The sequence below is a fragment of the Lichenostomus cassidix genome, chromosome 2, assembly GCF_008360975.1.
Source record: "Lichenostomus cassidix isolate B80296 chromosome 2, HeHo_3.0, whole genome shotgun sequence".
Taxonomy (NCBI): domain Eukaryota; kingdom Metazoa; phylum Chordata; class Aves; order Passeriformes; family Meliphagidae; genus Lichenostomus; species Lichenostomus cassidix.
Window position 1 is genome coordinate 151764547 of NC_139482.1, and position 24728 is coordinate 151789274.

Sequence of the window (24728 nt, forward strand, 5' to 3'; positions counted from 1 at the left end):
GGAGGAGCCCCCGCACCCCCCACACCTCCAGCAATTCCCGCACCTCCAGCTCCTCCCGCACCCCCGGCACCTCCCGCACCCCGGACCGCGATGCGCCGCCGGGAACGACCCTCCCCGGGGCCGCCCGGTGCGTGTCCGGTGTCCTCCCCCGGCACTCAGCGCCCCCCCCCAGCACTCGCCGGTTGCCCCCGCTCGGGGCCCCGGGGCTTGTCCCACCCCCCGGAGCCCCGTTCCCGAGCCCGTCCCATGCCGGTGGTGCCTCCTTGCCCAGCCTCCCCCCGACCTCTGCCGCCCCCAGCCCCGTCTCGGGGGGTTCCCCTCCTCCCGGCTCCCCACAATCGTCCCCGAACGTCCCACGGCCACCGCGGCACCTTCCCGAGTGGCCACAACTCCGTGCGACTGCCAGGGGCTGGACCCCTGCAGGACCCCCTCGCCGGGCCCTGGGCACCCCGAAATATCTCCACCACCCCCCACCCAGCGCCGTTTTCATTCCGCTGGGAAGTGTCTGGCTCGTTGGTTGATTTTTTTTTTCTTTTTCTGGCCGTCTCCAGTTACTTTTAGCCCGACTATTTGTTGTCCCACCCTTCTTCCGTGCTGTACTGGCGCCTGGCTGGGTCTGGGCACCTCCTCCCCCTGCAGCCTGTGGCTCCTCTGGCCGCCGTGGTTAACCGAGGGGACCACGGCGAAGGTGGCTCTGGGCGAGGTGACGCAGGAGGTGCACAGCAGATAATCGTACACAACATCCCAGCCTGACACAGGAGAGCAGCAGGTGTTTCCTGGTGTGGGCCACCACCAGGTCTTGCTGGGCCACTGGCTGGTGCCACCAGCTGCAGCCCTGGGACACTGATATGGACAGTGACAGAGCTACATGTCAGCCCCGTGTCTAAGCCCACCTGGGGAAGTCCCCGCTGTCACTGTCACCGTGTCGGTGTGACCCCCTGGCAAAGACCCCCCATCATCACCCCTGGGCCACCTCCCATCACCCATCCACCCCCCGTTACACCTCCGTGTCTGTGCCAGGTGCCACAAGCTCCCACGGTGGGTGACCTTGTCCCATGTGTGCCAGACAGGGCTGGAAGGGAATTCAACCCCCGGTTCTTATCACGGCGAAGTCAAAAGTGCGTCTGGGAATAAGTTCAAGGACGAGGAATAAAAAAGTTGCAACCAAACACAAACCACGCGCCACACCCAAAGCACCTTTTCCATCTGCCGCATCTTCACTGCCCTTGCAGCATTTCCGTGACCACCTCCTGTCCTTGGCTGACTCCAATCCCCAGTGGCACTCCTGTGACCACCTCCTGTCCCTGGCCCACTCTGGTTCCACGTGGACCTGCCTCTCATTACCTCCAGCCCCCTCCCAGAAAAGGGATGAGCAATGAGTTGGCAGAGTTTGCTGATGCCACCGAAGTTTCTGGGTGGTTCTGGTGGCACAGGGAGGGGTGGCAGAGGTGTGGATGAGTTTTCATGTGAAACCAGTTATTCAGCTGAGCTGGGGACATGCAGGGCTGGACTGCAGGGACAGCACGGGGAGAGGCCCTTCACTATTCCACACCTTATCTTCCTTCTACAACTCCCTTTTCCTTTCCTGGGGAACACACAGCAGAGCACATCTGTCCTGCCTGCTCATTCCAGGCGTGTCATTCCACATGGAGCAGCAGCTGGAATACCCGACGGAGCTGCGGAATACACGGAGGAGGGAAACCTTCTACTGTTCCTTGGGGTGAGTGTTCGGCGTGATCCACGGCGGAATTCATTGCCACGGGGCGTTTGCAGCGGCCCAAGTAGATTTTAAAGGGATTTTAAAAGCCATTAGGCAAATTTGTGGGAGAAAAATTGATTGAGGGCTATTAACCAGAGACGCAGATGCAGCTCCTGGCTCCAGAGGCTCCACAGGATTGCCAGGAGCTGCAGCTGATGAAACACAGCTCAGCCCCTGCTCAGGTCTCTGTGCTTTTCCCCTCGGGATCCACAGTTGGAAATGGGCCAAAATAGGATGCAGGGACATGGTGAGCTCAGGTACAAGCTGGAGAGTTGCTCCCAGTTTTGTGGCAGGAAGTGTTTGGTCCTCAGAGGTGCTCTGGGAATCTCCAACATGTTGTCACCCACATGCTGGACACATCCCTGGCTGGAGATTCTCATATCTCTGTCCTGGCTCCACCAAGCAGCTCCTAGTAGGATCCTTAAAGTTTTTTGAGGCACATAAATACCAACCAGCAGCAGGAGTTGGATGTCACACAGTCCTCCCTCCTCAGGTTGTCCCAGCCATCAAGTCACCAAAGATGGGAGAAATGGGCTCCATCCTGGTGGCTTCCACACTCTCAATGCTGAATGTGACCTCCTGCCCCTGGCTGCTCCCAGGGTTCCAGCTGGGAATTCTGATGGAGCACCAGGAGATGCTGAGGGAGCTGGGGTGGCTGGAATTGGCCTGGAGAAAAGAAGGCTCAGGGTGGGAGGGACCTTCTCACTCCCTAGAACTCCCTGACAGGAGGATGCAGCCAGGTGGGGTCAGGCTATGATCCCAGGGAATGAGGGACAGGACAAGAGGGAATGACCTCAAGTTGAGTTCAGGTGGGATACTGGGAAAATTCCTTCCTGGAAAGAGCAGTCCAGCCTTTCCTGGAAAGGGCACAGCTGCCCCAGGCAGTGGTGGTGTCCCCATCTCTGGAGGGATTTAGCAGCCGTGTGGATGTGGCACTTGGGGACAACGATCCACAACGATCAGTGGTGGCCTTGGCAGTGCTGGGGAACAGTTTGACTTGATGGGCTCTGAGGGCTTTTCCAACCCAAACAATTCTGAAATTCTCATGCCCTGGAGCTGATTACATTTCCTTCACCAGGAATGCCATTTCCATTTCCCTGGTGTGGGGCAGCAGCAGAAACCTTTTTGTCCCAGATTCTGACCTGTCCCTCTGCCAGCCCCTCTCAGGTTGTCCCTCTGCTCAGTCTCACCTTCTCCCACCACAGTTTGCAGTCAGGGATCTTGGGAAAGTCTGGAAAAAGGGTTCCAGGAGGGAATGCTGCAGGCTGTGCTGCCATCAGCCCCTCCTCTGAACTCCTTTCTGCCTGCCCTGAGCACAGAAACACCTCAGATGCCTCCATTTGGGCTGTGACTCTTGGCTGAGGAGTTTGGGGATCTCAGCAGTGAGATTACAGGTCTAAAGGTTCGTATTTTGGTTTCCATCCAGGATTCTGGTGTGTGGGAGGACAGGCAGGCAGGATTTGCTGCTGGGGGCGAGTTCTGTCTCCATTGCTCCAGGCAGGCGGCACTTGGAGAGTGACACTCCTGTCACCCCTGTCCCCAAATGCCCTGGGCATGGATCCCTCCAGGACCAGGGCTTGGACAGGACCTCCACGGTGCTGTTGGCCCTTGAAACTGCTTCCCAGCCTGGAGGTGATTATCCCACATGTGCAGCCAGCCTGGATCTCCTTACCTTATTTAATTTGAGTCTCAGGTATGAATCCCCCTGAACATCGACTGTAACCTGACAGAATCCGTGGTGATTTCTGAGCCCCTCTGAGCTCAGTTTGCTTTTACCCCTTTCGGGAACCCCTGCAGGCTCTGGGGTTTGTGGGGACGCTCTGGTGCCGCCATGCAGTGGGATTGTCACTCCCTGGGGAGCAGGACATTCCCTGAGCAGGACATCCCCCTGAGCAGGACACCCCCTGAGCAGGACATCCCCCGAGCAGGACATCCCCCAAGCAGGACATCCCTCGAGCAGGACACCCCCTGAGCAGGACATCCCCTGAGCAGGACACCCCTGGGGAGCAGGACACCCCCTGAGCAGGACACCCCCCGAGCAGGACACCCCCCAGCATTACCCCACACTATTTTTGTAGGATTTGGATGTACCAGGAGCTGGGGGAAGCTCCCGATTTCCCTTCCCCTCTCCCTGCCGGGAGGCCCCTCTTGGCGTGAGGCTATTTTTACCCGTGTCTGATGGACGGGGCTGGGATGTGATGATGTCATGTGTTTTTGCACAGCTTGCACTTTGCCGGGTTGAAGGTTTAGGTGCCAAAGCGGCGCCGTGGGTCTGGCAAACATCTTTCTGCTGCTCTCTCTCTGTCCAAGCACGTTTGTCCGTGGATTCTGAGGAGTTTTGTGCTGGCCACGTCGATCCTCAGAATCCATTTTTGCCGAGTTCCCACCAGGCTTTAACCTGCCCCACCTTGCAGCTCCTCACCTGCAGCATCCCCAAAACGTGACCTGCTCAGGTGTGGACCCCGCAGGTACCACAGGAATCCAACACAGAGCAATCCCGGCAGAGGGGCAGAGCATTTTTCCTGGAACTGCTTCCACAGCTGGTGCTGCTGAAAACATCCCCCCGGGGCACAGGGCGGGCCGGAGAGCTCAGAGAGGGGGCTGCAGCCTTTGGAATGGCTCATTCTGCACGTTCCAGCCCTGCCTGTGCTCCCGCTGGGCAGGAAACACGTCTCCAGCTCTTCCCTAAGTGCTTCCAGAAGTGGGAAGGGAGCCAGCGAGCGTGGAGGTGAGGCTGACCACGGGAGCTGCTGGGATGAGGACATCGGCTGGAATTGGTTGTGGCTAAAAATGGGATAATCTGAATCCACTCGGGAAAGCTAATCTGCCCGTGGAGTGGGAGGAGGCAGGGAATGGCAGCTGAGGGGTGGAATAGGGGGAGAGGTTGTGCTGGGAATGGGGCAGGGGGTAGGTGGGAGAGCACAGCCAGGGGATGTGGGACAGACCAGGGGACAAGCCACGGGCTGAGGGACAAACTCCTGGAAAGGGCTGTCCCCCCCAGTGGGGGAATCCCCATCCCTGGGGGGATTTAACCGCCATGTGGATGTGGCACTTGGGACATGGTTCAGTGGTGGCCTTGGCAATGCTGGGGGGACAGTTGGGCTCAGAGTGGTTTTCCAACCTCAACAATTCTGTGATTCTGGGGTTCTGAGGGCAGAGGTGACAAAGGGAGGTGGAGGTCAGGATCCTGGGAGCACTGTCAGCAGCTGCTCCCACTGGAGCTGGCTGGTTGGATTTTGGAGGACAATTGCAGTTGGGAGCAGGCTGGTCAGATTTTGGAGCAGAAAGATTGTGTTTGGGATCAAGCCAGTTGGATTTGGGAGCAGAGTGATTGTGTTTGGGAGCAGAGCGATTGTATTTGGGATCAGACCAGTTGGATTTGGGAGCAGGTTGGTTGGACTTGGAGCAGAGTGATTGTATTTGGGAGCAAAGTAATTGTATTTGGGATTAAGCCAGTTGGATTTTGGAGCAAAAGGATTGTATTTGGGATCAAGCCAGTTGGATTTGGGAGCAGAGGGATTGTATTTGGGAGCAGAGGGATTGTATTTGGGATCAGGCCAGTTGGATTTGGGAGCAGAGTGATTGTATTTGGGATCAAGCCAGTTGGATTTGGGAGCAGAGGGGTTGTATTTGGGATCAGGTCAGTTGGATTTGGGAGCAGAAGGGTTGTATTTGGGAGCAGAGGGATTGTATTTGGGATCAAGCCAGTTGGATTTTGGAGGAGAATGATTGTATTTGGGAGCAGAGGGATTGGATTTTGGAGCAGAGGGATTGTATTTGGGATCAAGCCAGTTGGATTTGGGAGCAGAGGGATTGTATTTTGGAGCAGGCTGGTTGGATTTTGGAGCAGAAGGATTGTGTTTGGGAACAAGCCAGTTGTATTTGGGAGCAGAGTGATTGTATTTTGGAGCAGAGTGATTGGATTTGGGATCAAGCCAGTTGGATTTTGGAGGAGAATGATTGTATTTGGGAGCAGGCCAGTTGGATTTTGGAGGAGAAGGATTGTATTTAGGAGCAGAGTGATTGGATTTGGGAGCAGAGTAATTGTATTTGGGAACAGGCTGGTTGGATTTTGGAGCAGAAGGGCTGTATTTGGGATCAAGCCAGTTGGATTTGGGAGCAGAAGGGTTGTATTTGGGATCAGGCCAGTTGGATTTGGGAACAGGTTGGTTGTATTTGGGAGCAGAGGGATTGTATTTGGGAGCAGAGTGATTGGATTTTGGAGCAGAAGGATTGTATTTGGGATCAATCCAGTTGGATTTTGGAGCAGAGGGATTGTATTTGGGAGCAGTGTGATTGTATTTTGGAGCAGGCTGGTTGGATTTTGGAGCAGAGGGGTTGTATTTGGGAGCAGAAGGATTGTATTTTGGATCAAGTCAGTTGGATTTGGGAGCAGGCTGGTTGGATTTTGGAGCAGAGGGGTTGTATTTGGGAGCAGAGTGGTTGTATTTGGGAGCAGGTTGGTTGTATTTGGGAGCAGAGTAATTGGATTTTGGAGCAGAGGGATTGTATTTTGGAGCAGAATAATTGTATTTTGGAGCAGGCTGGCTGGATTTTGGAGCAGAGGGGTTGTATTTGGGATCAAGCCAGTTGGATTTGGGAGCAGAGGAGTTGTATTTTGAAGCAGAATAATTGTATTTCAGAGCAGGCTGGTTGTATTTTGGAGACAGCTGCTGGACTTTGCCCATTGCCTGTCGCTGGTCACGCACAAAGGGCACCTGGTTTGTGTCAGCCTTTGCTGCCACCTCCCTTCCCCAGCTGCTCCTGGGAGAGTTCACTGCTGCTCCACAAGGCTTTTCTCAGGGTTTCCTGACTCACAAGGGTTGAAGCTGGGCTGACAGAGCTCTTGGTGGGGATGGTGTGGTGCTGTGTGTGGCTGAGAGCCTGAATCCCAGAGTTTCCTGAATCCCAGAGTTTCCTGAATTCTGTGTTCGGCTAACAGGATATTCCTTGCTCTCCAGGCTGTGGTTTCCCATTGAAATCTCTGCTAGTTGCTTCAGGCCAAATCCCACTGTGATCCCACTGCTTTCCAGGATCCTGACCTCTCCAGAATCCCCAGCCTTGGCTGTCACAGAGGGAGGAATTTGAGCTGTCATGTCATAGCCAAGGAGTTCCCTGTCCCAACAACCTTCTGAGCTTCGATTAAGACAAAGAAGTGGAACCAATTCGGTGGAAAATTGGGCAAAACTTCATTGTAACAGCCTGGTTTGTTCCTTTTTATCTTCCAGGTAAAACTTTTCATGAGGAAAAACGCAACACACAGAGCTGGTGTTAGGTGTGACCTCTGGATTTGGGGAGAAGGTGCTGGAGACACCCCAGGGCTCCATTCTTTGTGCTGTGGGAGAAACCAGAACAATTTGCACTCCCCAAAAAGGAAACTTCTGTCCCCTGTGACAGCCTGGCTGCTGCATAGGTGGGACAGAGACATGTGCTGTGCCCTGTCTGCCCCTCAGAGATTGGAGTGTGCTGGGAGTTATAAAGGAGAATACATGCTCTCGAAGCCAAATTAATTTAATATTTTTATCAACAGCTTTGTCAATAAATACCAACTGCGGTGAGTGAGTGAGCTGGGGTAGCACAGAGAGCAGGAACAGGTGACATTGAAGCTAAAGGAACAGTCATGGGACCATCAGGAATGGACCCGAATGCACAGTCATGCCCTGGAGTCACTGAACAAACAGTTGTGCCACGAAGCATACGACATGGAAGTGATTAAAGAGGAAAAGCAACCTCAGGAGGGATGTGGCTTTGAGTGTAACGAGGCTGTGGCATGTTTTCAGCTGCCCTGGGATGTTTTTCCAGAGGGGCAGAGGATTCCAGGGGCTAGACAGGGTTTTGTGTACAGCCTGAGCACCAACAATCCAAAAAACCCGTGAATTCCCTGTGCAAAACCAGCAGAAATGCAGGAGGAACGCAGAGCAGGAGCAGCTCTGGCAGGACAGATGTGCCTGGAGATAAAAATACCCAGGGTGGCCTTATCAGGGACAAACAGGGAGCCAGGAGTGGGTCTGCTTCTGCTGATGGAGGGGTTTGCACGTGAGGAAATTGGGCTGGACGCTCGGAGGACGTTTGTGGCTGCTGGAAAAGGAAGGACAGAGCCTGCCTGGGGCACAAAAAGCCCCCTGGCTGTGTCTGGGGGGTGATGGGCTAGGTGGGCACCACATCCCACACTCCAGGGCACTGCTGTGGGATGTGTGTGGGTCCCTGGAGAGGGACTTTTCACCGAGGCATGCAGTGACAGGGGACAAAGGGGGACAGCTTTGCGCTGAAAGAGAGTAGATTTGGATATTTAGATTGGCCCTGGCATAGGTTTTCCAGAGAAACTGTGGCTGCCCCAACCCTGGAAGTGCTCAAGGCTGGGTTGGACAGGACTTGGAGCAACTGGATCTAACGGAAGGAGGTGGAATGGGATAGATTTTAATGTCCTTTTTACCAAACCATCCCATGATTCCGTGATTCTGGGATCACTCTGCAGGGAAAGCTGCTCTGGGCACTCCCCCTGCTTTCTCCCTCACGCCTGTGGGCACAGCGAGGGATTTGCTGGTTTCCTGTTTTTTGGATTTTTTTTTTCAGCAGGTCAGGTCCCGTCCTGGGGCTTTTGCTCTCACCCCGTTCTTCTCCCACAAAACCGAGGCGTTTCCCGGTGCATCCACTGTGGAGCGACATTCCGACAGGGATGGGATTCTCTCTCCTGACCTTTCCTTTCCCCTCGTGCCCCCGGGAGAGCTCGGAGACCGTTCTGCTTCGTCCCGTTATGCAACGAGCTTTTAGCTATGCAAATGTATTCAGCTCTCCCCTCGCGCAACCTCCTGCTTTCTTTTCAGCTGCTTTTTTGGAAAATCCAGCACTTCCTGTGGGAGTGCAACCCGAATCCCAGGAGCCATCTGGAGCTCACCCAGGCTCGGCTCCTCGGGCAGGCTGAAGGTGGCACTGAGTCCCTGCAGACCCTTCCCCATGCTGGCTGTGAGTCCTCCCTCCCTATGTGACAATATCTCGGTCCTCAGTGTGTCCCAGAGTGTGACAGAGGACACCATCCCAGCCCTCAGTGTGTGCCAGAGTGTGCCAGAGGACACCATCCCAGCCTTCAGTGTGTCCCAGAGTGTGACAGAGGACATCATCCCAGTCCTCAGTGTGTCCCAGGGTGTGACAGAGGACATCATCCCACCCCTCAGTGTGTCCCAGAGTGTGACAGAGGACACCATCCCAGTCCTCAGTGTGTCCTAGAGTGTGACAGAAGACATCATCCCAGTCCTCAGTGTGTCCCAGAGTGTGACAGAGGACATCATCCCAGTCCTCAGTGTGTCCCAGGGTGTGCCAGAGGACATCATCCCACCCCTCAGTGTGTCCCAGAGTGTGACAGAGGACATCATCCCAGCCCTCAGTGTGTCCCAGAGTGTGACAGAGGACATCATCCCAGCCCTCAGTTTGTCCCAGGGGACACCATCCCAGTCTTCAGTGTGTCCCAGGGTGTGACAGAGGACACCATCCCAGTCTTCAGTGTGTCCCAGGGTGTGACAGAGGACACCATCCCAGCCCTCAGTGCATCCCAGGGTGTGACAGAGGAACTTTTAGCTCCTGGGACATCCTGCATGTGGAGTTCCTCAGCCCAGCCACCCCGAGGGTGCAGAATTCCTTCAGCCTCAGCTGCTCTCATGGTGGATTGGAGAAGAATCCACAATCCTTGGGCTGGAGAAGACATGGAGGACATGGCTGCTGTGCCATGCACCCCAGGAGTCCATTTGTCCTTCATCTCCTTCCCTGTGTCTCATTGTTCTTGTGCTTCTGTGAGTCCTCGTGAGATGGGACAGAGGGATGGAGTGATGGGATGGGAAAAATTGATGGGACAATGGGGTGGGACAATGAGATGAGACAGTGGAATGGGACAATGGGATGGAACAATGAGATGAGACAAATGGATGGGATGGGACAATGGGATGGAGTAATGAGATGGGACAAATGGATGGGACAATGGGATGGGAAAATGGGATGGAGCAATGAGATGGGACAAATAGATGGGATGGGAAAATGGGATGGGATGATGAGATGGGACAATGGGATGGGACAGTGGGATGGGATAATGAGATGAGACAAATGGATGGGACGATGGGATGGGATAATGGGATGGAGCAATGAAATGGGACAAATGGATGGGATGGGATGGGAAAATGGGATGGAACAATGAGATGGGACAATGGGATAGGACAGTGGGATGGACAATGAGATGGGACAAATGGATGGGATGGGAAAATGCAATGGAACAATGAGATAGGACAGTGGGATGGGATGGGATAATGGGATAGGACAGTGGGATAATGAGATGGGACAATGGGATGGGATGGGAAAATGGAATGGAGCAATGAGATGGGAAAAATGGATGGGATGGGATGGGAAAATGGGATGGAACAATGAGATGGGACAATGGGATAGGACAGTGGGATGGGACAATGAGATGGGACAAATGGATGGGACAATGGGATGGGATGGGATAATGGGATGGGATAAATGGATGGGACAATGGGATAGGACAAATGGATGGGATGGGACAGTGGGATGGAACAATGAGATGGGACAATAAGCACCTCAGGATATGCCATCCTGCTCTCTGCAGTGTCCTCGTGCTCCGTGGAGGCACGGAGAGGCATTCTGCAGCAGAACTGAGGGACAGGTCAGATCTCAATGTCCCACAGGCCACCACAGCCCCACATGCTGCCCCTGCTGTGCTGCAGGGCTGGGGTCCCAGCTGTCCTGAGCAGGGGGTCTCTGTGGCTCTCCTGGGGCTCTGCTGGTGTTGCTGCCCACAGCTCCCACCCTGGGGTCTCTGCCTGCTCCCCTCTCCAGCCCACAGTGCAATCCCAAGGCTCCTGGACAACCCCCAGAGCCCCTCTGGGAAAGCTCTGCTGGGCAAAAGAAATCTCAGCACAGCCAGAATGGAGACAGCAGGAGTTTAACCAAACACCCACCCCGCTCCACACGTGGGTTTGTCACTGCTGTGACACACGGAGGGACGTGGAGAGGTGCTCAGGACCCTCCTCTGCCAGGATGGGTGTTAGTGGTGCCAGGAGTGGCTCTTCTCGTGCTGGAGGCTGGTGGTGATGGTGGTGGTGATGGTGATCCTGTTCACTGTCAGCCCTCCCGAGGGGTAAGTATCGAGATGAGCCTCCCTCTTGTACTCAGAGACCTGCTTGGAGGAGAGGAGCTCCCACACCGACACCCTGCGCTCCTGGGAGGGGCCAAAGGTGATGTAGGAGCCCTCGGAGCGCAGCAGATCCACGATGTGTGCAGAAAGGGCTCCAAAGTGCCTCTGGTGGCTGTCACTGGCGAGGCTGCTGGTGGTGCTGAGCAGCTCCTGGATGGGGAGTGTCCCTGCGCGGTACAGCTCCAGCAGCTCCTGCCTCTTCTCCTCGGGGATGTAGTCAGAGAAAAGCAGGTCCCACAGGGAGATCTGCCTGCCCTGGAAGTCCCCCACTGACACCTCGGCTGTGGTGGCCTTCAGGGTTTCTTCCCAAGCTCTGTCACCATGCAGGGAGGTGAGTTCAGCCTCTGTGGCCACTGGCTCTGCCCTGGGACTATTCACAGCTGCTTCTGGTTCTGCCCTGGGATCATTCAGAAGTTCCTCTGGCTCTGCCCTGGGATCATTCACAGGTGCCCCTGGCTCTGCCCTTGCTGCTGCTTCTGCTGTCTTGGTCACTATGGTGGTGACAACAGTCTTCACCTGCTCCAGGGTTAACTCACCTGCCTCGTACAGCTCCAGGAGCTCCTTCCTGTTCTCCTCAGGGATATAGTGGGAGTGGAGCAGATCCCACAGCGAGACCTTGTGGCCCTGAAACTCCCCAACCTCTATGTCAACCACTGTGGTTTTTAAGGTTGTTTCCCATGGTTCTTCTTTGGGGGAGTCATCATCCTCCTCTCCTGCTGCTGTCACAGTGTTCTTGTTGGAACTCTTGACTGTAACATGGAATTTCCTGCCTGTGGATTCTTTTTTCTTAATGAGAGTGGTGACAACAAGGGTTAACTGCTCCAAGGGCAATGTCCCTGCACGGTACAGCTCCAGCAGCTCCTGCCTCTTCTCCTCGGCGATGTAGTCAGAGAAAAGCAGGTCCCACAGGGAGATCTGCCTGCCCTGGAAGTCCCCCACTGACACCTCGGCTGTGGTGGCCTTCAGGGTCTCTTCCCAAGCTCTGTCACCGTGCAGGGAGGTGAGTTCAGCCTCTGTGGCCACTGGCTCTGCCCTGGGACTATTCACAGGTGCCTCTGGCTCTGCCCTGGGATCATTCACAGGTTCCTCTGGCTCTGCCCTGGGATCATTCACAGGTTCCTCTGGCTCTGCCCTTGCTGCTGCTTCTGCTGTCTTGGTCACTATGGTGGTGACAACAGTCTTCACCTGCTCCAGGGTTAACTCACCTGCCTCGTACAGCTCCAGGAGCTCCTTCCTGTTCTCCTCAGGGATATAGTGGGAGTGGAGCAGATCCCACAGCGAGACCTTGTGGCCCTGAAACTCCCCAACCTCTATGTCGACCACTGTGGTTTTTAAGGTTGTTTCCCATGGTTCTTCTTTGGGGGAGTTGTCACCCTCCTCTCCTGCTGCTGTCACAGTGTCCTTGTTGGAACTCTTGACTGTAACATGGAATTTCCTGCCTGTGGATTCTTTTTTCTTAATGAGAGTGGTGACAATGGTTGTCATCTGCTCCAGAGTTAATAACCTTTCATGGTACAGCTCCAGCAGCTCCTGCCTCTTCTCCTCGGGGATATACTCAGAGAAAAGCAGATCCCACAGGGACACCTGCTTTCCCTGCAGCTCCCCAGCCGGTACGGTGATGGTGGTGGATTTCAAATTGTCATCCAGGTGTGCTGAACAATCCTCTCCACCTTCCCCTGCCGCTGCCACTGCCCTGTGTGAGCTCCTGGCATTTGCCACGAGCGCGGCGTTCGCCGCTTCTGCTCTGTTCACCATGGTGGTGACCACAGTGGCCACCTGCTCCGTGGTCAGTATCCCTGCCCTGTACAGCTCCAGCAGCTCCTGCCGCTTCCCCTGAGGGACATATTTGGAAAAGAGCAGGTCCAGCAGAGAAATGTTTTGCCCCCGGAACTCTCCAGCAGTGACACGGACTGTTGCAGACTTTAAGGATTTCCTCAACTGTTGCTCCTGGGACTGTGTGTCCTGAGCTGGGGGTGACGACCTCACCTTGTCATTGGTTTTGGCTGTGCATGAGCCCAGAGCCCCATTTTCCCTTTCTGCCCCCGTGACGGTGGCGGTGAGGATGTTCATCATCTGCAGGATACTCACTGCGCCCTCCTTGTACTTCCTCAGCAGCTCCTCTCTCTGGAGATCAGGGACATAGCGGGAGAAGAGCAACTCCCAGACGGTGACGCTCTGGCCCTGGAAGAGCCCCACGGCCAGGGTGGTGCGGGCACCCTGCAGGGCTTTGCGGGCATCCTCGTTCAGCTGGTAGAGCATGGAGCCCTTGTCCATCAGCTGCAGCATGAGCAGCCCCGTGTCTGGGTCAGGCACACAGCGGCTCAGCAGCTGCAGGTACGTCAGGTTCTCGTGGGTGTTGGGGTCGAAGCAAGTCCTTGTTTGATTTTCGGGGTTAGAAAGGAACTGGCTCGTCTCCTGGTCAAAGTAGCCACGCTGGTAGGCGACCTCGACGGGGACGCGGTGGCCGTGCACGGGGTCGATGATGCCGCCGGTGGCGATCTGGGCCTGGAGCAGGCGGATGGCGTGTTCCCTGACAATGAATTCCTGCTTCATGGCCTGGAACAGGGAGATTTTGTGTCCTGTGTAGGGCTCTGTGTATCCTGTCACAGCTCCCTCCGCTGAGAGCAGCTTCTCGTAGAAGTCCCGGCCGATGAGCCCCTGAGCCAGAGCCTCTTTCACCGAGAGCTGCTCGTTCCTCAAGGGGTCTGTGAGCAGCCCTGAAGCTGCCTGTGCCTCCAGCAGCACCAGCGCCGTGCCTGGGGTCAGCAGCCCCCTCATCATGGCTTCATAGATACTCAACTTCTTGTGCTTGGCTTGGATGAAGACTCCGGCGATGAAGTTACTGCCGCCCCCGCCCATCTCTTTGTGTTCACCTGCAACCAGGTTACTCCCTGTGCTGCTCGACTTGTTGTTCTGGGAGCATCCACTCATTTTCTGCATCCTCAAAGGGGAAGAATCCTGCTCCTGTGGGGTGCTGAGTGTGTCTGAGGAGGGAGAAACAAAGAGACTGTAGTAAGACACAAATCCATGTGTGGTTTTCACGGTGGGTGTGGAGGAAGCCTTCTCCTGGACGTGGTTGCAGGAGCCCAGGGAGAAGCAGGGAGTGGGGTCTGGGGCTTTGCTGCTCCCTCAGAGCAATCCCAGGGTCAGAGTGCAGCTGGGGTGGGCAGAGAGCTCCGAGGACATGTCACAGGTTGGTGACAGATGTGCACCAGGCAAAAAAATATCATCTCATCATCACGGACACCTTGGTCTCACTCCAGCCCCCTGAGGACCAATCTGCTCTCTCAGAGCTCAACACTGCCTCAAACCTGGAGCCTCAACCACCTTTCTCTTCTGTTCCTGGGTGACACAACACGTTTGGATTGATGCCACCAGGTGCCAGCATGAGACAGGATCATTGCTCACCTCGCTGCTCCCTCCCTGCTCCCTGGAGCCACCCTGGCACTGGCAGATTTTACTGGTGGTCTCTTCCTAAGCTCAGGTCATGCCAAGAGACAGCAGTGACTTCCTGACATGATGCCACAGCCTCAGAGAGCTGCTGGCTGGTGCTGCCAGTAATTTTCTGTCCTCTGAGACCATCGCCCTGGCTGGCCCTGTGCTGGTCACAGGCTGGCTGTGAGCATGGCGGGACACAGGGTGACAGGCACAGCCCAGCACGTGGCTGTCTGTGTGGATCTTCCTGGGCGCTGTGTGATCCCACAACACTCTGGCAGTCCACAGGACACGGGAATGGCCTCAGGGATGGACGAGTGGCTGCTCAGATCCATGGGCAGCAGCAAGTCCAAGCTGATGGAGGTTTTCTCTCCAGCTGCGCTGCTGCTACAGCTGGGATGGATCTTTGGGTTTTCTGTTGTTCTAAGGCCACTGGGTGGGCAGAGAGCCCAAATCCCTTCTTATCACCCTCCTGTTGGCTCTGTCTATTTTGATGTAGCAATCACAGATGCATCATGGAATCCCAGGATAGTTTGGGTGGGGAGGGACCTTAAAACTAATCTCGTTCCAGCCCCTGCCACAGGCAGGGATGCCACCCACTCACGGGATGTCTCACATGCTGTCACCTGCTCCCCTTGGGAAGCCCTGTAAACAAAATTTGCAGCATCCCCAACATTGTGCAGCGATGAGGCCACCGTCTTGTAAAAACAGCAGAATCGAAACCCAGAGCATTTCTCTGGGAACACCCATCTCCTGTAAACTGTGGTGACTGAATTAATGACACGTTTAACTCATTATCAGGGTCACAGCTTAAGTCGCCGACTGTTTACCTAACTGGTCGGAAAGTCTCTGAGTCATTGCTTTTGATCCATTTAAATATTGGATTGATGCTGCGGCAGATGCAGCACGATGGGGGAAGAGATTCACCCCAGCAGTCCCAGCCCAGCCCTTGCTCTCCGGGGATCCTGCCGGTGCTTCTCTCCCACCTTGCACCTCCAGCAAGCTCCTCTCCATCCCTTCCCAGCTCTGAGGATGCAGCCGGGAGGTGACGGGCTGGCTGTGCCGCCTGCTGGGGTGGCACTGACTCCCGGAGAGCGGTGTCACACCCTAGAGCCGGCGACACCTTTGTAGGACGCGGATGTCGTGTGAACCCTCGGCGCTGCAAAGTCGTTTCCTAACCGCAGCCTGTCATTTGCTGGTCTCTAATCAACCTCCTGATGCCGGGGCTGGGCTGCACACGCAGCTCCCGGGGCAGGGGCTGGCTGGCTCGGCAAGCTGTCGCAGCAGCCCAGCCCGGGAGGCTCCGGTGGAAGCGGTTTTCCAGCCGGAGCGAGCCGGGGTGACCCCACAGCGCGGGGGTCCCCAGCTCTGGGGAGGGAAATCACAGCGATACCTCCAGCCCAGCACTCGCCCGCAGCCTCCTCGCCTGGATCCTGGCCAAGCCCTACCGCTCCAGCCACAGCCTGCGACCCCAGGTGAGGCTCAGGAGGGTCCTGCAGCTCCGGCTGTTTCCCTCCCGCATCCCCAGTTCAGCTGAAGCATCGGCGACACAAAATACATCACACGGAGCAGCAGCTCCAGTCAGCCCTGGTGCCACTCTGTCACTTTGTCCCTTCCCTGCAAGGACCAAGTTCTGCCTGGAGACCTCCTGCTCACCAATCCCGGGATTCTCAGCAGTTTGGGATAGAGGTCCCCATTCCCGTGCAGGTCCCCTGTGGTGGCCTCGATGACCCTCAGGTGGGCTCTGTCCTACCTCTTGGAAGTGTATCCAGAGCTGCTGGATCGCCGGCAGGCTCTGATCCTCCTCCTCCTCCTCTTCTGCCTCCTCCTCCTCCTGCCGACTCCCAGCCAGGTGAGACGAGGAGCCAAGTGCCCAATTTAAATCCTTCCCTTCCCCGCCCCTGCCAGGGGAGGATCTGCTCTGTGCTGACACCCGGAGCACAGCTGGAATACACACCTGGACTGACCACCAGCCCAGGGGTGGCAGGGTTTGGGGCACGGGGAGCAGTCCCAGTGCAAAATGTGGGACACAAATCTCTCCAGGAGGTTTTTGGACTCAGCCACCACTTTTTTCTGACAGCACAGATGTTTGGGGACAGCCCTGCCCATGGTCCTAGCTGCCGTGGAGGTCTCCATGGATCTGGGCTTGTTGGATCTGCTTTTGCTCTGGGTGAGAGCTGCAGCCACCATCCTGCAGCTGTCCCTCCTTCCCAGCCAGGACAGAGACCAAGTTTGTCCCTGTAGCCATGCCTGGGCTGACAGAGAGGGGACATGGGTGTGCCGTGGGTGTGCATGGGAGCATTTGTGACAGTGTGTGTGTCCCTGTCAACCTGCTCAGGTGTCTGTGCCTCGGTGTGTGTGTGACTGTGTGGGGTCTGGTGTGACTCTGGGGGCTCCTGGGTGACTCTGTGGGTTCCTGTGTGGGGTTAGGTGTGACTGTGTGGGATCTGGTGTGACTCTGTGGGCTCCTGGGTGACTCTGGGGGTTCCTGGGTGACACTGTGAGCTCCTGGGTGACACTGTGAGCTCCTGGGTGATGCTGTGAGCTCCTGTGTGACTGTGTGGGCTCCTGGGTGACTCTGTGGGCTCCTGGGTGACACTGTGAACTCCTCTGTGACTGTGTGGGGTTAGGTGTGACTCTCTGGGCTCCTGGGTGACACTGTGAGCTCCTGGTTGACACTGTGAGCTCCTGGGTGACTCTGTGGGCTCCTGGGTGACTCTGTGGACTTCTGTTTGACTCCATGTGCCTGTGACAGTGTGGGCTCTGGTGTGACTCTGTGTGTGACAGTGTGGGCTCTGGTGTGACTCTGTGTGTGGGTGACTCTCTCAGAGCCTGGACACATGTGACAGTGCGTGTACAAGGCATGTGTTACTCCCTGTGAGCCTGGATACATATGTAAGTGCATGTACAAGGCGTGTCTGACTCCCTGTGAGCCTGGGCACATGTGACAGTGCATGTACAAGGCGTGTCTGACTCCCTGTGAGCCTGGACACACGTGACAGTGCATGTACAAGGTGTGTTTGAGACTCCAGGTGGGTGCAGACACATATGACAGTGTGTATGCAAGGCATGTGTGACTCCCTGTGACCCTGGACACACATGACAGTGCATGTACAAGGTGTGTGTGACTCCCTGTGAGCCTGGACACATGTGACAGTGCGTGTGCAAGGTGTGTGACTCTCTGTGAGCCTGGACACATATGACAGTGTGTGTGCAAGACGTGTGTTATTCCCTGTGAGCCTGGACACATGACAGTGTATGTACAAGGCGTGTCTGACTCCCTGTGAGCCTGGACACGTGACAGTGCATGTACAAGGTGTGTGTGACTCCAGGTGGGTGCAGACACATATGACAGTGTGTGTGCAAGGCATGTGTGACTCCCTGTGACCCTGGACACATGTGACAGTGCATGTACAAGGCGTGTTTGAGACTCCAGGTGGATGCAGACACATGTGACAGTGTGCAAGGTGTGTGTGACTCTCTGTGAGCCTGGACACACGTGACAGTGCATGTACAAGGTGTGGGTGACTCTCTGTGACCCTGGACACACGTGACAGTGCATGTGCAAGGCGTGGATGAGGCAGCACGGACAGCTGCCCACAGCCCGGTGTGTGACCATGTCCCATGTGGCCGTGAGTGCCTCGGTGGCCCTGGTGGCCCTGCCTTTCCTGGATGTCCTGCTCCAGAAGCACATTCCTGCTGGCGTAGGCACTCGCCAGACTGGCTGATCAGCACACGGAGAGCTTTTCCCTCTGACTCACCGCGGGGATTTGGCTCCAGGGAATACACCTGGGCAGGAGGTCCCCTGTCCTCGGGGGAGAGGTGGATACAGGACCTGGTCCTGGTGTCTTCTCTCCCTGCTCTGACGACTTTCCCTGCCTGACATCTGCTCTCAAACTTGGTAATTGCAGCCTAACTGGAACTTCACTAATTGCATTTCTCTTATCATGGGCAGAGAATGACAGGACAAGGGGGGAGGGAAGTTTTTAACTGGAAAATTTAGATTTATTTAGAGGAGGTATTGGGAAGAAATTCTTCCCTGTGAGGAAGGGAACCTCTTCCCTGGCAGAGGTTGTGCCAGTGGTCCTGGAGCACTGTGTGGAGCTGGCACAGCTCATTTAGATGCCTCTGAAGTGCCAGCAATTGGCAGCTTCCCTCGGAGGTTTCTTTGCACCTGACAGGCTGTGGTTTATCTCCCCACAGAGGATGTGTCCCACAGCCCTGGTCCCGTTAGAGCTGTGGACAGCACACTGAACACTCCCCAGAGCCCGGGGCATGACTCCTCTGACCACTTGCACATGTGGGTTGTGTCCACAGAGCAGCCACCGGCCACGTGGAGCTGCTGTCCCTTGGTTGCCTGGGGTGTAACTGGTGACAAACATCACCCATGATGACAAACGTCACCCACGGTGTGTCGGTCTGAGCATCACCTCCTCCGGTCTCAGAGCAGCTCCACCTCGCTCACGGGCACCAGGTGGCTTTGACAGAGCTGGAAATGCTGATTTGTCTCCTCATGCCCCTCCCAGATCATCCTCTCTTCCGTGGAGAACCAACCGGATTCTTCCCTGATGAGGACTGAGGGATTAATTCTGAGATTTTGGAAACAGGGGTGTAAGGAGGATGGGTTTTCAGCTGTCCATCCCAAGGGGAAACTGTTCCTTAGGCTGCTCCCAGTCCTGGAGATTTCCTGCAGAATAAACAGTCCAGGGGTGCCCAGCCAGGCTGTGCAGATCCGTCGGTGGGTGGATGATGTGGGTCTGGGGACAGTTCATGTCACATCAGGAGGGACCTTCTCACTCCCTACAACTCCCCGACAGGAGGGTTCAGCCAGGTGGGATTTGGGCTCTGCTCCCAGGGAACAAGGGGCAGGATGGAAGGGAATGACCCCAAGTTATTGGGAATTATTTATATAAATATATGTATAACACACATATATAAATATTATTATTATTATTATTATTATTATTATTATTATTATGGGATATTGGGAAAAAACCTTACCAATGTAGGGCTGCCCAGCCCTGGCATGGCTACCCAGGGCAGTGGTGAATTCCCCACCCCTGGGGAGATTTAACAGCCATGTAAATGTGGCACTTTGGGACATGGGAGAGTAGTGGCCTTGGCACCACTGGGTGAACAGCTGGATTTGGGGGTAATTCCATGATCCTGTGGCACTGGATGGCTGAGAGGCACAGAGAGTGGCTCAGACCCCCGGGATGCTCCTGCTGACTCACCAGCTGGTCCTGCAGATTCCTGGGAAGCCTGGCATGAACACACCTGAGCTTGGGCATCCCCAGCCCCGCAGCCTCACCTGCCGGAAGGTGTGGGAGTGTTGGCTGAAGCAGCCATGAACCACATCAGAGGGCTGGGAGATGCCTTTCCCAAGGATGTTTCAGCACTGGGGTGTTCAGGGGGTGTTTTCCTTCAGGGATTGATTTGGGAAACCTCCGGTGGCAGAGCTCAGGTGCTGACTTTGCTCCCAGCTCCCTTCCAGCTGATCCTGGGAGTGTTGATCCCTGAGCCCCTGGACCTGTGGCTGCTGAGGATGTTTTCCAGGACCTGTAGCATGCTGAGGTGATGCACAGAGCCCACGCCTGACATGGAGATGGCAACAGAAACTTCTGTGCACAGGCAGAGCACGGCAGACTTCTTATTAATCCAACCCTTGGGGTGTATCAGAGCGAAACGACACTGAATGACCCGTGAATACATGACTGGGGTTATTTTAAAACAATGTGATTGCTTTAATTCCTTGAAGTGGGAAGGAGGGATGTGGCTGCTTTGGTTATTATCTATAAAAATTTAGAAATCTAAATATCATTTAAGAAAATATATAAGGAGAAGAAAAAAAAATAATAGATAATGGAAGGGAAAGTTATCACCAGCTATTTCCCAGTGATGAGACTTGACCATTGCAATTTTGGTGTCCAAAAACCAAACAGGAGTGATGGTCACAATCTTCATTCATCAGGGCTGGGGGCCCAAAAAACAAGAATTCAGTGGGTTAATTTGCATTAAATTGTTCAGGTATTTCCCCTGAGGGGGGGGAATTTTACACTATCGGATGCAACACTGTGAATTATGTGCCATCCTGTGGGGGAAGCCTCCAAAATGAGTCTGGGGGTGCTTTGGGGGTCTTTGGGGGTCTCTGATGGTTTCCTGGCCCCTTTTTATGCCACACTGCTGTTTGGCTCTGCTCCTCGTGTTGGTGGAGCTGAGTTTTATCAGAAGGATAAAGTGCCTTATCAGAAGAAATCCTTATCAGAAGGAATCCTTATCAGAAGGAATCCTTGTCAGAGGATCTGAGTCTGACCGGTGTTTTCGCTTGTCTGGCCAGAAATCAGAGGGTTTAAAGCATCAATCCCAGGGGATGAGGGGACACGAGGAGTGCAGGGCTTAACCAGTTTGTCCCAAAGGGTTTGGTCTGCCAAACAAGGGACACCAATAACCAGAGAAATCCAGCAGCACCAGGTGTCCCTCTGCCCGGCACCACCCCGTGGCAAAACAACAAAAACAACAAAATAACAAAAATGTTCCCTTTCAAAAGCCTCAAGGAGCCAGCCCAGCCCCACGCCCAGGGGACGGGCGCAGGCAGACACGGACACGGACAAAAATGCTCTTTATTCCGGCTGAGAGAGATTGCACAACTCTGATCTCTGTGGGAAAGGGACTGTCGAGTGTCCTCTGCCCTGACTCGTTTCTGGTGAAAAGGGATCGGCCAGGATTTTCCTGGAGTTCAGAGCACCTGGGCTGTGGCTGCAGCCGGGAGGGAGATAATCTGGGGGTGCTGCGGTGGTGGCAACGGTGCAGTGATGGTGCTGGTGGCACTGGGTGGTGCCAGAGCTGCAGGGATGGTGGTAAGGTCACTGGGGTGGTGCCAGGAATTCACCCACGGCTGCAACTGCTTCCTGCACCTTTCCCAGGGAAGTTGCTCATCATTTGGCTTCCTGGCAGCTGAATTTCCCTCTGGAGCACAGCGAGGGGAAGGATCATGCTTAAGATCTGGTTCAGGTTCCCCCAGCCATACTCCTGTTGTCCCCTGAGGCACACTGGGACAGAGCATAGGTGTGGACAGAGGCCACACCAGATGTGGACAGTGGCCTTTGGGGACCAGATTCATGCCAATGGTGGCAGCTTGTGGTGCTTGGCCAAGCACTCCCAAAATGTGCCCATGAGCAAAGGCAGATGTGCCTCTGCCAGGAGCTCAGGAGTCATGGAATCACAGGATGGTTTGGGTGGGAAGGGAATTTAAAGATCATCCAGTTCCAACACCCCCTGCCATGGGCAGACGCACCTTCTGCTAGACCAGGTTGCTCCAAGCTCTGCCCAGCCTGGCCTTGGACACTTCTAGGGATGGGACAGCCACAGCTTCTCTGAACAATCTGTGCCAGGGCCTCACCATCCTCACAGGGAGGAATCTTTCCCCAATATCCAGGAATCCAAGAGGTGCTCTGGAACATGGGGTTTGCTGTGCTGTGGAGAAATTCCAGTTGCACCCCACCAAAAGGGACCCAGGGCTTCCCCAGCAGGTTGCCTTCAGACTGCAGGGAGGGAGGGAGGGAGAGTCCCTGTCTGTGCCTCAGCAGGGCCTTCCATTCTTATGTTTTCCACTTTCAGCTTTGCCAGCAGCTCATCCTCAAATGTGCCCCTGGGCACAGTGGGGGTGTGGGTTGGATTGGGTATAGTGGGGTTACAAAATCCCAGACTCACAGAATCCCAGGATGGGTCAGGTGGGAAGGAGCCATAGTGGGGTCATCCTCAGGGTCATCACTTGCGGCTAGCACAGGTTTTTCCCATGAGAAGTTTTCTTGTGTTTTGTAAATAAAGATAAAGTTTGGATGTTGTTGGAACAGTGTCCCAGAATTTGGGCAGTGCAGGCCTGGCCAATCAGGCCTGGGGGAAGGCTTCTGACTGACCAATCTGGGTGACTTTTGAGAACTCTATATATGTGATGAAATCAAAACAATAAAGGTCATTCCTTCTTGCCACTGAGAACTGGTGCCTTCATTACTCTGCTAGCTGCTCAACAGCAACAATCACTGACCACATGGCACAGGGCTGTGTCCAGCTGGCTGTGGAATATCTCTGGTCAGGAAGACTCCACACCCTCTCTGGTCTCTCTTCCAGCGCTCAGTCACTGCACAGGAAAGGAGTTTTTCCTCATGCTCAGGTGGAACTTGCTGAGCATCAGTTCCTGCACATTGCCTCATGTCCCAGTGGTTGTCACCATGGAGCAGAGCCCGGTTTGACACCTCTCAGTGGTCATTTCTCAGGGCTGACCAGGCCCAGCTCCCTCAGAGATGCTCCAGTCCCTCATCTCCCCAGCCCAGTGCTGCCTGTGTGTCCAGAGAAGGGAATGGAGCTGGGAAAGGGTCTGAAGCATCAGGAGAGGCTGAGGGAGTTCGGGGTGCTCAGCCTGCAGAAAAGGAGACTCAGGGGGGACATTCTAACTCTCCACAACTCCCTGACAGGAGGATGTAGCCAGGTGGGGTCAGGCTCTTCTCCCAGAGAATGAGGGACAGGACAAGAGGAAATGTCCTCAAGCTGTGCCAGGGGAGATTTAGGTGGGATATTGAGAAAATTCCCCCTGGAAAGAGCTGTCCAGCCCTGGCACAGCTGCCCTGGGCAGTGGTGGAGTCTCCGTCCCTGGAAGTGTTCCATAAACATGTGGATGCAACATCTGGGGACATGGGTTAGAAGTAGCCTTGGCTGTGCTGGGTGAGCAGTTGAATTCACAGGGCTTTCCCAACTCAAATGATGGTTCTAAGGTGGGAGAGGAAGGAAGGTGGGGAGGGAGGCAGGGGAGGAGGCAGCGTGGCACAGAGGACAAGGTCCACAGGCTCTGCAGGCAGGCAGGCTGGCACTCCTGGCTGTGACTGTTTAATATCCTGGAGACCTCAGCTCACCACCTGCCAGTCCCAATGCCTAGATCCCGGTGCTGCCAGAGCCCAGGGTGGCTTGTGCCCTGTCCCTGTGAGTGTCCCAGATTGTGGCACAGTGCAGCAGCTGCAGGGACACCACGCTGGCACTGATGCAGTCAGATGTTACAGCAGCAGTGCAGACACAGCCCAGTGACCCAAACTGGCTGTTGCCTCCATGGAAGGGAGAATTGAGTTTCCAGGATGAAAAGGCTCCTGGAAAACGTTATTGTGGCCTTCCAGTACCTAAAGGGGCTGGAGTGGAACTTGGAACAAGGGCCTGGGGAGACAGGACAAGAGGAAAAGGCTTCAAACTGGAGGAAAGTAGGTTTAGATTAGATATTAGAAGAAATTCTTCCCTGTGAGGGTGGTGAGGCCCTGGAATGGAATTCCCAGAGAAGGTGTGGCTGCTCCATTCCTAGAAGTGTCCAAGGCTAGGTCGGATGGGACTTTGAGCAACCTGGTCTAGCAGAAGTTGTCCCTGCCCATGTCACTGGGTGGGATGAGAAGGTCCCTTCCCCCCAAACCATTCCATGATTCTGTGACTTCTCTCCCATTAATTTGTCCCATCACCTTCTGAACCCATGCAATTCTCCTGGCTCCACAGCAGGTTATGGTGAGGATTTCCCACAGCTCCTCTACCCTCATTCCCAGGTCTCAGCTACACAAGCTGCGGCCAAAAGTCCATTTTCCAGGACATTACCGGGTTAATTAGGGCGAACAGCCCAAGGCAGCACATTTAAGGAGGCAAAGTTTCCTTCTATTAAACAGCAGTAGAGTTATTCATCCCTGAACTCCACGGCACAGTGGCTTTGGGGCTGTTCCTCTCCTGGAGCATGGTATGTGGGTTAAGTCAGCTCAGGACACAGGAGGGCAAAAGGAGCAGGAGGGAACAGAGGTTTCACTGTGGATGGAGAGATTAAAAGTACAGCACAGTCACGTACACTCTCAGATCCTTGGAGGATCAATCCCCACAGAGGCTTCACGGAGGGAGGGAAAGCACAGTGAGAGACCAAACCACTCTGGGCTGAGGGTATTTGTGCTCCAGACACCCCCAGAAAAGCAGGACAGGCTGAGGCATGGAGACCAAACATAGATGTTGTGTCCCACATCAGTGACATCTAATTCAAACCTGGCATGCTACCCACTCAGAAATCTGCTCTCCATGCAAAAATCAGGCTTGAAAACCTGCAACCTGAATATTGTCCTGCAAAGCTTCTGGGGAAAATAGCCAGCATATGCAAGAAAACAGAGGAAGAGAATAAAAATACTGCTCACAGCAACACCCGTATGGAACAAAGACCTGCGCTGAAACCTGAGTGAGGAGAATGCGGATGACACACTTCACAAAAATGACCTGAGATAACCCAGGCTGGCTCCTCTGTTCCTGAAAGGCGAGCAAAGAAAAAGCCTCAATGCA

General features: G+C 55.0%; 1 protein-coding gene and 1 long non-coding RNA gene across 5 annotated transcripts in view; one reads left to right on the top strand and one right to left on the bottom strand.

Moving 5' to 3' along the window:
* Positions 1-3721: 3721 nt before the first annotated feature.
* Positions 3722-9764, top strand: LOC146442627 (uncharacterized). Of its 4 annotated transcripts, none has more exons than XR_014850322.1 (3): positions 3722-5673; positions 5946-6608; positions 6721-7493. It is a non-coding gene; the product is annotated as an uncharacterized LOC146442627 (long non-coding RNA). The 4 variants fall into 4 exon arrangements; XR_014850321.1 differs by adding an exon at positions 8997-9764 and having other exon boundaries at positions 4660-6608; positions 6721-8900; XR_014850319.1 differs by having other exon boundaries at positions 3722-6608.
* Positions 9765-10689: 925 nt separating this feature from the next.
* EPPK1 (epiplakin 1) overlaps positions 10690-24728 on the bottom strand; it is a 31019-nt gene continuing 16980 nt past the window's right edge. Inside the window, exons 3-4 of the mRNA XM_085049875.1 lie at positions 24587-24695; positions 10690-14083 (exon numbers count right to left, since the gene is read on the bottom strand). Of these exons, the coding sequence (XP_084906001.1) occupies positions 10806-14083; positions 24587-24695 (3387 nt within the window). The 3' untranslated portion in view covers positions 10690-10805. The remainder of the gene's footprint in view (positions 14084-24586; positions 24696-24728) is intronic.